General features: G+C 39.7%; 1 protein-coding gene across 1 annotated transcript in view; it reads right to left on the bottom strand.

Annotated features, from left to right (window-relative positions):
- Positions 1–13,075, bottom strand: part of LOC104611523 (uncharacterized) — a 30,439-nt gene that overhangs the window by 11,011 nt on the left and 6,353 nt on the right. The window contains exons 2-3 of the mRNA XM_010278605.3: positions 6,828–7,089; positions 1,232–1,299 (exon numbers count right to left, since the gene is read on the bottom strand). Of these exons, the coding sequence (XP_010276907.1) occupies positions 1,232–1,299; positions 6,828–7,089 (330 nt within the window). The remainder of the gene's footprint in view (positions 1–1,231; positions 1,300–6,827; positions 7,090–13,075) is intronic.

Raw genomic sequence — 13,075 nt, 5'->3', positions numbered from 1 at the left:
CATCCTTTAAAAACCCAGGGATAATGGACTTAAGTAAGATAAAACCCATCAAGTAATCAACACTTAATAGTCTCTTACACTTAACCTCTTGGCCCATAATGATCAAACACTGCCCGATAGGGAAGGACTTCTCCCCCGACTGCAAGGTTGTCACAATCTTTATTCAGATGGATCCCAAGAATTAAAACATTTTGCAAACATTTTCATAAAACACTATGGTCACACAGTGAATTCTCATACACAGCTAAAATCCACTGCCGATAGTTTAGGTTTCCATACAGTGTAAACCCTATCATTCACTTTGTCCGACAAAGGGACCGATCCTATCACTATGATCACACAAGTGAATTTTCATACTACCCCAACATACCCAGGTTTTAACCCTTGATGGATCTCACTGATTGGCATATCAAAGATAGTCTAATCCAACACCTAATGCAGCACCATAATCAAGTCTAGGGGTTGTGTAACTTTTCACTTTTGTCCATCAATCTCCAAGGTCCAAAGCATAACTGAAAAATGGTTCGGGTTCAGTGTTTCATCCAAATACACACTACATGTGTTTCGGGTCTAACTCTAGTAGCTAAGACAAGCTGCACCAACTTCTTTGTAGCACATCAATGTCAGCCTTGGCAGGATAAACCCCCAAAGTCTATCTAACAGCTGAGAACATTATAAACTAACACGAGTCTCATAAGTGTTCAATTTAAGGGGTAATTTCATAGAACTATACCAATACCAACATGAAACAATAATGTACTTTTATTCATTTACAATAAATGTATTTGTACATCAATCTAATTGGAGCTAAGGGCATACACTGTCCCACTTTGAATCCCCTTCAACAACTAGCTTTTGTAGACTTAACCCCTTTGTCTTCCTTATGCCTTTTAGTATAGCACAAACCTCAGCTCTTAGAGAGTCCCCAACCCCAATGGGACCTAAATAAATTGCAGTCGCTTTCCCATTCTCATCTTTGTAGACACCTACACCTAATGGACCTGGATTACCCTCACTACTTCCATCAAAATTTAACTTTATAAATCCAAGGCCTGGTGGTGACCACATAGAACAAGCAGATGAATGGGGAGTAGAATTTGTTAGAGAACAAAAAAACTGAAGGAGGAATAATAAAAATCAACAAGGATATGGCATGCCAAAAGTATATCAACCAACATCCAGAAACAGGTTATACCAAAAAAAAATCCAAGAACATGAAAAAGAACCTTACTCGTAATGCAGTATTTCCAGCTACTTCCATGGCAGCATCACCAGCATTGGCAAACCGGTTAACCCAAGCTGTTAAAGAAAGAAGTTTCATTAGAACATGCTCTGCATAGTGGACTGCAGCTAATGTCATCTTTTTCTATCCAATAAATAATCTAAAATAGATTGTCAAGATAAATGAAGCCAATGAAAAAATTAATCTTGCAACTTTTCTGAAAAACCAATGTCACAATTTTCATTATAGATTCTGTTTGCAAATATTGTCCTAAACAATCTGAAAAATCCCATATTGCATTAGAAGAGACTTGATGTAAAAGAACGAGGAAACGCATGTATGGTTGCCACCGCTCATTTATTTATTTATTTTGATGATAAAGTATACTTCATTAATAAAATAGCAAAAACATGCACCCGTGTATAAAAACTCTACAACACTCTACAATAGGACTTGTAAGTGTAGCATACATATTTTCAAAAACCTAAACAGAACTGCGAGCTATTCCAAAAAATTCTTTATATATAGATGCCCGGAAGATAATAGTACCAGATTCCCTAGCCATCAACTCCTCTTCACTGCATGCCATGTTCTTGAATATGTGTGAATTTCTCTAACTCCAAATATTCCAAAATATTGCTACTGGAATGTTACTCCATATCACCTTCCCTTTTTTGGGTAATCCTTTTAAGTTCATGCAACAGTGATTCCAGCATAACTTGGAAGCAACCATCCACCTTTTAAAAGGCCTATAAACCTTCCCTATACTGTTTTGGCCAGCCTATAGTGTACAAACAGATGATTGGCTAATTCCACTTCCAGTCCACCACTTACTATTTATCATCCACATATGAATTATGTAGTTGTTGAGTGCAGAATATGTATTCAAGTCACTATTTTCATTTTTAAAAGCACCACACTAATTGCTATATTGTCATACTTGGAACCAATCTCATGATAATTTTCCCCTCACAAACTCACCTTAGACTTGTTCAGGGTAACATGTATTCAAAACTCCTGTCTATTTCTTATGGTACAAAATCTACAAGTGGTCTTCCTCATTCAAATATTGCCATAGTCATGGATGATGAGTACAAGCACTCAAAGGGATTTAAAAATATCACCCTTACTAGGAAACTAAAGTAACATGCCTCACTGTAAGAATATGAATATAATAGAAACAACCTCCACCCCCACCCACAGGAATAGCAAAGAGAGCAAAGGTGACACAAGTCTGCTGGTTTGCATCTACACACGACAAAAGGAAAATAAAAAAAGAAAAAAAGGAATTAAACTTAAACTTGGATTTGGACTATAAATGATCATTGGTCATCAGTCATCACTATCTCAGAGTCCCATCCACATTCCATGTTCAGAAAAGAGCCAATAATAACTTCAGGCTGCAGAAAAGTAGAAAACAGCAACTACCCTGTTGTGGGCCCGGGCGTAGGATCTCGTCACGGGTCGGTCCACGGGGAGAACCTCTAGCTTAGGAGATTACAAGAGGTGAGAGTCCTCCTTGTAGGAAGACTCCTTGTTGAATTCGACTGCTTACAGACAAGACTCCTACTTGGGAAGGATAAGGCTTCCCTAAGATAAATCAAACTCCTACTACTCTTCTAATAGATAAGACTCCTACTACTGCTAAGGATAAGATAAGATAAGCTGATAAGATAAGCTGCTGGCTAAGGAGCTGATAAGATACGCTGCTGCCATGTGGGCCCCTCTTCACTGCTGCTGCCGGCGGCGATACGTCCTCCCTACGAACGCATCCACAACATTACACCCCTCCTGGGCAACGAGCTTGTCCCCCCAAGCTCGAGATCTGGATATGCGTCTTGAAGATCAGTCCAGGGGATCCAGGGGCTGGTCGCCCACAAAACAACGGGGGTAACATCTCTATTGTTCGGTTTACCACCTCTGTTTGCCCGTCTGTCTGAGGGTGGTAGGCGGAGGAAAAGGCTAGGGTTGTACCCTGCAACCGAAACAGCTCCTTCCAGAAGGTGCTAGTAAAAACCGGGTCCCTGTCACTGACGATGGATTCAGGTAGCCCATGCAAACGGAAAATATGTGTAAAGAAGGCGTGGGCAACTGAAACCGCGCTATACGGGTGGGACAGGGGAATGAAATGAGCATACTTGGAAAAGCGATCTACCACCACGAATAAGACCGATTTCCCGCCGACCTTGGGTAGGCCCTCAATGAAGTCCATAGAGATATCAGCGCAGATTTGTGTTGGGAGTGAAAGAGGCTGGAGAAGGCCTGCCGGATGCAGGTTTTCCCATTTTTGTTGTTGGCACGTGGAGCAATTCTGGATGAAGTCCCGAACCGAAGTCCTCATACCAGGCCAATGGAAATCGGCTTGGATGCGATGCAATGTCTTCTGAATGCCTTCATGTGTGGAGTTATGTATGCTGGAGATGACGGAGGGAATTAAGGAACAGTCGGCTGGGAGATATATCCGTCCTTTGTATAGTACTAGCCCGTCGTGAATGGACCAATTCAGGTTGGTCGTTCCGGACTGTATTTTCTGAACGAGGTCCTTCCATTCCGATGATTGGGGCAGCGTGCTTCTAATGCTTTCTAACAGGGTGACGCGGGGCCGAGAAATTGCACAAAGGAGCATAGCATCTTCGTAACGTTTGGACAGGGCATCTGCGACCCGATTTAAGGACCCCGCCATGTAGTCTACCCAGAAATCAAACCCGAGTAGTTTGCTCGCCCAGTGCTGTTGAGGCGGAGTGGTAAGCCACTGCTCTAGTAGATACTTGAGGCTATAGTGATCTGTCTTGACGACGAAGGATCTTCCCCACAAGTATGGCCTCCAGTGTTGCACGGCCTTAGCTAGTCCAATCAACTCGCGCTTGTAGGCCGGTAGCTTTAGATGTCGGTCAACCAGTTTGCGGCTAAAGAAGGCTATTGGGTGTCCTTGCTATTGTAGTACTGCTCCAATACCTATACCGGATGCATCGCATTCGACCGTAAACTCCAGGTCAAAATTTGGTAACTGCAGCACGAGGGTGGAGGAGAGTGCATCCCTTAAGTTTGCGAAGGCGGCGTCAGCTGCTTCATCCCACTGGAATGCGTTCTTCCTTAGCATATTGGTTAGTGGGGCAGCCAATAATCCATAATTTTGCACAAACTTGCGGTAGTACCCAGTCAATCCTAGGAACCCGCGGAGAGCCTTGGTGGATTGAGGTTTGGGCCAATCCTGAATTGCTTGGATTTTGGAGCCATCCACTGTGACACCTTGCCCACTGATTATATGTCCTAGATAAAGAACATGGCGCTCCCCGAAAGAACATTTAGGCCGCTTCAAAAAGAGCTTGTGTTGGCGCAGTAGTTCCAAAACAGTCAATAGGTGATGTACGTGCTCAACCCATGATTTACTGTAGACTAGGATGTCGTCAAAGAATACTAGGACGAATCTGCGAAGGTGGGGCCGAAATACCTCGTTCATCAGTGACTGAAATGTGTGATGGGGCGTTGGTGAGACCGAACGGCATAACTAGAAATTCGAAGTGACCATGATGCGTTCGGAAGGCTGTTTTCTCCACATCCTCGGGGGCCATCCGGACCTTAAAGTATCCCGATCTGAGATCTAGCTTCGAGAAGTACTGAGATCCGTGGAGCTCATCCAGCAGTTCGTCTACCACGGGAATCGGGAATTTGTCCTTGACGGTTCTGTTGTTGAGTTCTCTGTAATCCACACAAAACCTCCAAGTACTGTCTCGCCCAGTGCTGTTGAGGTGGAGTGGTAAGCTGCTGCTCTAGTAGATACTTGAGGCTATAGTGATTTGTCTTGACGACGAAGGATCTTCCCCACAAGTATGGTCTCCAGTGTTGGGGAGGCAATAGGACTTGAATTGGTCCCAGTTGAGCCCTGGTTCCTCCTGCTCTACTCGGTAGAACCAGAGTTGTGCTTCTTCTGTTAGATGAAACGCGGCCAGACTGACCTTATCTCTTTCCTTCGTACGTTGATTGCGAAAGAATTGATCACAGCGGTATAGCCATCCTAGTGGGTCTCCGCTACCGCTGTACGAAGGGAACTCCAGCCTACTATATTTGGGGATGACTGCTGCTGTTGGGGCGGCGATCTGTCGTTCGCCGGATGATTCCGCCAAATTTGGTCGGCAGCTGTTGGTGGTTGTCATCCCTTCAGGGCTCCTCTCCCTGGTGGAGAAATACGACTCTAGTAGGCGACGAAGCTCCCGGACATCTTCCTTGACTTCTCGTACTTCTGTGTGGTTCTCCACGAGTCAGTGTTCCAATTCGTGGACCTTGGATGACAGCTGCTCCATATCGCCCATGACGTTCGACTCTGATACCAAAACAGCAACTACCCTGTTGTGGGCCCGGGCGTAGGATCTCGTCACGGGTCGGTCCATGGGGAGAACCTCTAGCTTCCCCTTGCCCCTCCCTTTGCGTGCAGACCCTATCGTGGCGACCTAAGGGGTGACTTGTCCAAGAGATCACCCTAACTCTCCTCAACTCATTTCTTGACTGAAAATTGGATGCCTTTATTTTCAAATCGCAGCTCCTTAAATAGGAGATTACAAGAGGTGAGAGTCCTCCTTGTAAGAAGACTCCTTGTTGAATTCGACTGCTTACAGATAAGACTCCTACTTGGGAAGGATAAGGCTTCCCTATGATAAATCAAACTCCTACTACTCTTCTAATAGATAAAGTAAGAACAGATAAGAGAGACTGCTAAGGATAAGATAAGATAAGCTGATAAGATATGCTGCTGGCTGATAAGATAAGCTGCTGGCTAAGGAGCTGATAAGATAAGCTGCTGCCATGTGGGCCCCTCTTCACTGCTGCTGCCGGCGGCGGTACATCCTCCCCACGAACACATCCACAACATACCCTCAGTCACGTTTGTTTCAATTCTGCCTCACTTTCCAAAATCATAATGAATGAACATACCTAGCAACTTAGTTTACTCCTAACAAAATTGACTTAGTTTTCTAAATTATACATAAAACAATAATTCTGAACAACTTGAGAAATTTTTAAAATGTACAAATAACATTTTTCTTTTTTCGTTTGAGAATTTTTATCAACAGTTAGACCTGATTTAATTTGATGAGAACAGAAATTACATTATCGGCTAGCGGTAATAATGTAAGGCTAAGATGAGTTTATTCTCCATCAGCACAAATATCCAATTTGAAGATGTGAAATGAGTTCTGTGCTAATCTCTTTTCAAACAGATTGTGACGCAACCAGTTAAGAACTGCTAAAAAGGAAAGATCTGTAAAAGAATCATGTCGAATTCAATATGGAATATATAAATGTTCAGTTAGACATGCACTAGCAACATAATTCATAACAGAAGCATGCCATCAACAAAATAAAATTAAATAAAACACTATAAGAAAAACTTAACCACGTTAATTTGACAAACAGAATACCAAAACTGTCAAGGCATATGGGTGATTCTAGGTAACAGTGGAGGGCCTAGGTGATGAAAGTTGACAAAAAACCCTAAATTCTAGGTTAATTTCCTATTTTATTATATCAACTTCAGAGAATACAACAAAATTGCAAATAAGATAACATTTTCATTGAAAACATAGGAAAATAAAATAAAGCATAATACCTGGAAGTTTTGGCACCCCCAGTCTTTCACAGAACTCATCACAAAAATGGTTGCAGTTTTTCGATAATAGGTCATATGAGCTGCCAGGCCATTCTCTGCTGAGCTCCCGCAGAATCTGATTTACCTTGAATATTGGAAAATTAGTTTTCCCAAGGACAATGTGTTCTCGGTGGGTATACATTGGATTCTTACTGGAAGGACAACTGAAAACTCCAGTGCCTTGTTCACAGAACCCAAATGACCACTCCTCATCTCCGTAAACCTGTCAAACAAAATATGGCAAGCAACCATTTGCTAATGAAAAGGCATGGCAAATTTGAAAAACATGGAAGTACATGAAATTTTTCCAGAAAAAGAAAATATCATATGCTATTGCACAAAATGAACAGAAGGAAAAAGATCAGTAGTCAGTACAAGGATCACTTGTAACTAAGGCCACAGTTAGATTTTTAGCTTAGCAAGTACTTTTGTCCATCACTTTAAAGATCATGAATCTGGTAAATTTTGAGGGACCCGGTGTTTAAAACCAACACTAATTTCAGACATAATACAATAATATATTAAGTATTTAATAGAGCATGCCAAAAAAATTATTAACAACTAAAGAAGGTTGTTACAGAACTGATTTTTTTTATAGAAAACGGTAACTTTCATTAGTTAAAACCAGAAGAACTGTGACCTTCTAAAGTGAAAGGTGACCCCTGAATAAAAAAACAACTTACAATACTGCCCAAAATAAAACCACTTGACTCACCCCTGCTTTGCTAGGTTGTCAGCTAAAGCATTTGCTGACCTCCTTGTGCGCCCAGCTCCCTTGTGAGGCTCAATAATTCCCTTATAGGTTGCCTAAGGGACCACGTTCCCATACTATTTGATTACAGCCAACCTACAATAATTTTGAATCTTCCTCCACTTCTAACTGTTGAAAGCCCAATTGTTTGGCCAATCTGAGCACCTGGAGGAGAGCCAACACTTCAGCTCTAAGCGAGTCCCCCAAACCTATTGGACCAGAATACATAGCTAGGATTTTTCCTCCCGCATCTCTGAACACACCCCCTAATCCAGAAGGTCCAGGGTTCCCAAGAGAGTTGTCATCAAAGTTCAGTTTGACATTACACTGCAAAGGAGGGGACCAAACTGCTTGTATGATAAGTGATGAAGTAGAAGACCTTGCTAAAATACTTCAGGCTCTAGTCAAATCATCTATGGAGACATCCTTGAACAAGTCAAGAGTTTTCAGCCAATGTATTGCCTTGATGGTGATCCCTTCAATAACTTCAGGAGCTGGTTTTTCTTTCCCTTGGAAAATCCTATTATTTCTCTCTTCCCACACCGCCCACAAGATAGTTGCCCTCGTTGTTCTCCACATCACCCTTCCTTTCTTCTTTGGTTGTCAGAAAAAGCTAGGGTCAAACAATTCCGCTACGCTTGAGGGGGGAAACCACCTACAATCAAAGATAGAGGAGAAACAATCCCAGATTAGAGCACTAAAAGGACAAGAAATTAATAGGTGATTCACCGTCTCACCATTCCTCAAGCAAAGGCTACAGACACGAGGGGACAAGCACCAATTTGGTCTCTTTCTTTGAAGCACTTCCAAGGTATTGATTTTTTGGAGAACCATTTCCCAACAAAAATCCCTACTTTTGGGGGTATCGGAGCGCTCCATACTTCTTTAACAAGAAAGGAGGTAACCGGGTTAAAAGGGAGAGGACCGTAGCATTGAAAAATGAAGAATAAGAAAAACTACTTGTAGAAGGTTCTGTCCAAAATGAAGCTCGTGCCCCTCCTTTGGGAAGGCTGTATTGTAATATCTTATTGATTTTATTGAATAAAATTCAATCACTTATCAAAAAAAAAAAAGGTTCAGTCCAAATTCTATTATTAGGAGAAGAGTGGTCTAGAAAAACTGAGCTTAGAAGAAAAAAAAAAGATCATCTGCCAAACCCACTTCGGAGTCATTCAAACCTCTCGTTAGTCCCAGATCCCAAGAATCCCCAGAAACACGAAAAGAAGAGATAAATTGAAACTTTTTCAAAGAAAGGGAATATAGGTTCGGGAATCTATCCTTAAGGGGAGATTCCCCAATCCACAAGTCCTCTCAAAAAAGAATCTTATTACCCACACAAGCATCATACTTAATGAAAGGAGAGAAGGCAGGCAAGATACCAACAATATCTTTCCACGGGGAAAAGTGCAAAGCCCTTAGGTCAAGTCCAGTGTTACTAGTTTCAGCCCTAGAATAGAAGTGAATAATAGCATAGAAGAGAGAAAGAAGAGGAGAGAAAACTGGTTCAAACTAGAGAGAAGAAGGATCTCTAGTCGGCCAGGTATTATTTATATGTTTCTGATTGAAAGATACAAAGACACCTATGCCCCTAATTATAGGACATAGTACTTAAACCAGAATATAAAAGACATTACAACACACTCTTCATATAAAATAAAATGACTAAATGTACAGCCGACTCTAACGCTCCCCCTCAAGCTGGTAAGTATATGTCATATAGTCCCAGTTGCTTAGAAATGTAATCAACTCAACCCCTTGGTGAACAAGTCTAGCCATTGACTTCCTGTGTTTACATATGCAGTATGTATTACTCCATTGAGCACCTTATTGCAGCTTGGTTGTCACAATACAGCTTCATGTGGCTATCAATTGTGTACCTCATCTCTTGTAAGAGATTCTTCAACCATACTAATTCACATGTAGTGTGTCATGGCTCTATATTCAGCTTCAGCACTGTTTCTTGCTCTTTCATGTCACCAAATTGTACAGTACCCTGTAGTGGACCATCAGTCAAATATTGAACCAACCCAATCAACATCTAATGTAGCATTCTATCTCAAGACTTCCCTCATTATTATATAACAAGCCACAACCTGGAGCTCCCTTCAAGTACCGGACAATCCTTAAAACTACATCTTAATGTGAAACCCAACGATTCTACATTAACTAGCTTACTATAGTAACTGCAAAAGTTATGTTTGGCCGAGTAATGGTCTAATAATTCAGCTTTCCCACCAACCTCCAATACCTTCCAGGATCCTCAAACTCCTCACCTACATCACTACTCAACTTGACATTCAATTCCATGGGTGTTTCAGCTGGTTTAACACTCAACAAACATGTCTCCTCCAATAGATCAAGAACATACTTCCTTTGGCAGAGATTAATACCACGCTTACACCTTGCCATGGTTTCAAATGTCGCCAAATGTCGTTAATGTCACCCGACATATGTCGATGTCGAGGCTCGCCGACATGAAAATGGATGGTAATATAAAAATTACATTATGTCGGTCGACATTTCCGAAATCTAGGAAATGTCGACCAAATCGGTCCAAATAACCAAAAAAAATACAGTTTTTCCTATCATGTCGACAAGATGTCGACTAATGTACATTAAAAATATAATATGTTAGTATATTATATTAATATAATACAATATATTAATAAAGATTATTCCATTAATAATTTCTATTTAATATTTCAAATAAAATATTTATAAAACAGAATTAACAAAATATAAAAACAAAAGAATATATTAATTACTTATAATATAAAACATAAAATATTTTTCAAGTAATAAAATATTAACTAGTTAGTATTTTTAAAAATATTTATTAAAATCAGAAAATGTTTATTAAATTTTATAATAAACCATATTCTACATTTAATATAAAAAATCAGAATAAATTTAATAAATTTTATATTAAATCATAATTTATTATAAATTTAGTATTAAAAATCATAATAAATTCAATAAGTTTTATAAGAAATCAGAATTTATCATAATCCTAATCCTACAAAAAGGAGAATCAATTTATTAAATTTATAATAAAACATAATGTATTATAACTTTAATATTTAAAAAAATCAGAATAAATGTATTTCTATTTACCAGTGTAAAATAATTATATTAGAATTTATAATAAATCAGAATTAAAAATAGGAAAATAAAATATCAGATAACCTTGTAAAAACATCAAAATGCATAATAAATCAGTAAGTCATCATTTACTAATTTGTAATTATATTAGAATTTATAATAAATCAGAATTAAAAATAGGAAAAGAAAATATCAGATAACCTTGTAAAAACATCAAAATGCATAATAAATCAGTAAGTCATCATTTACTAATTTGTTATTGAACTTAGTTTCTTAGCTTTATATAATGGTTGGGAATAAGATAATAGTCTAGAAATATGTATTAATGCTTCTTTTATCATTTTACAAAATATCTTTACAATATTTCCCCTCGACATTTCCGACATATGTCCAATATTTTGGTAAGCGACATTTCCATCGACATCGACATTTTAAACCTTGCACCTTGCTACCTCCATCCCCCAAAAATATTTTAACTTACCACGGTCCTTGTTTGGAAGTAATAATGCAAAAATGTCTTCAACCTATCAATACTAGTAATAACAATGTCATCTACATATACCACCAACTAAATCTTCTCAACACACGAATCATAGCTAAATATTGAAGGATAAACCTAACACTGTCTCATGCCAAATTTTTTCACTTCACTAGATCTACGACACCATGCACATGGAGACTATTTAAGTCCATAAATGGCCTTCTTACACACACCTTACCATCCTCTCCTTGAGCAACAATCCCTAGTGGATGCTCCATATAGACCTCCTCAAGAAGGTCACCATGTAAAAAGGCATTCTTAATGCTGAGCTGGAAGAAAGGCCAATCATACATAGCAGCTAGGGAGATCAAAACACAGACTAAGCCAATCTTAGCAACAGGAGAGAAGATCTCTGTGTAGTTAATGCCATATAATTGGGAGTAACCTTCTGCAATCAATTGAGTCTTCAACCTCTCTACACTACCATTTTGTAAGTATTTGACAATGTATATCCACTTACAACCTATAACATGCTTGCCAAGACGAAGAGTGGTAAGATCTCCCATGTATGATTATGAGCCAAAGCTGAGAGTTCTTCTTCCATTGCTTGGAGCCACCTGGGAGAGGTAAGAGCTTCTTGGATATTCCTAGAAATAGAAACAAAAGATAGCAGAAAAACAAGCTACCAATGGGAAGCAAAAAGGTGAGACACAAAAACATAATTGGAAATGGAATGAAGAGTGCACCTACATTTACCCTTTTGTAAGGCAATGGGATCAAGGTCAGAAAGAGGGGGCAAAACTAGTGCGGAAACAACTGCCAGATATGTCAATGGTGAAGAAACTGGAGGAGCCGATAAATGTCAATGCGTATACACTTGCCTAATGGGTGGTCATTCAGTAGGAAGCTGCACTGGAGGCAAGGGCTTGGTCAAAACTAGAACAAGAGAAATGGGGTCCTCAACAAGAATTGGAAGTGGAGGTGGAGAAGGAAGAGATGCATATGACCCAAAGAAAAACGGAACAATCTCAAAGAACGTAACATCAAGACAAACAAAGGAACATCGGGAACTAGGATTATAACACTTATACTCTTTTTGGGTCCTAAAATAACCAAGAAAAAACAATAAATCATACATCTAATTTGTCCACTCCAAGACCAAGATTGTGAACAAAACACACACATCCAAAAATCTTGGGAGTAAAAGGGAAAGAAGACAAAGTGGGGAACAAGACGAAGAACAGAGACTAACCTTCAAGGATAGACATGGGCATCCGATTATAAGCACAACATCACTTCAAAAATGTTTGGGTACATTCATATGGTGCAAAAGGGACCGAGCAGTTTCTAAGAGATGGATAATGCCATGTTGTTCCAAATATTTCTGAAATGGTGCATAAAAATATTTGTGGCCATTATCAAAATTAAGAATTTTAATGTATGTATCAAAATGAGGATTTCAGCATGAGGGGCCCAAATCCTCTTATCTGGCTTTAAGGGATCCAACCAAACCTTTTCAAGGAGGCAAAGCAAATTAGGCAAGCACTCAACTTCCTCTTCCCTTAACCCTCTACAAAAACCAAAATCCCAAGTCAAGGCCTACGGGTTTAACATAGAAGGAATTTTGAGATCACCTCATTTTTATACAAAGAAATAGAAAAAAAAGGATGGAAAAAGGTCTTTCAGAGGAAGATCCCCAACCCAAGTGTCTCCCAAAACCGAACAGAAGTACCAAAACAAATATCATCCCTGACTCAATTAAGGAATTGTGGGAGAACTCAGTGGATTGCCTTCCAAGGTGTTGCCATGTTAGCCCTCCTTGATGCACCAAGCATCCCATCCATTCTCTAAGCACCAATGAATACTCTTCACCAC

The sequence above is a fragment of the Nelumbo nucifera genome, chromosome 6 (assembly GCF_055504915.1).
Source record: "Nelumbo nucifera cultivar China Antique chromosome 6, China Antique-T2T, whole genome shotgun sequence".
In the NCBI taxonomy this organism is placed as follows: domain Eukaryota; kingdom Viridiplantae; phylum Streptophyta; class Magnoliopsida; order Proteales; family Nelumbonaceae; genus Nelumbo; species Nelumbo nucifera.
The sequence above is the reverse complement of the archived record's forward strand: the minus strand, read 5'-3'. Positions and strand labels throughout refer to the sequence as shown.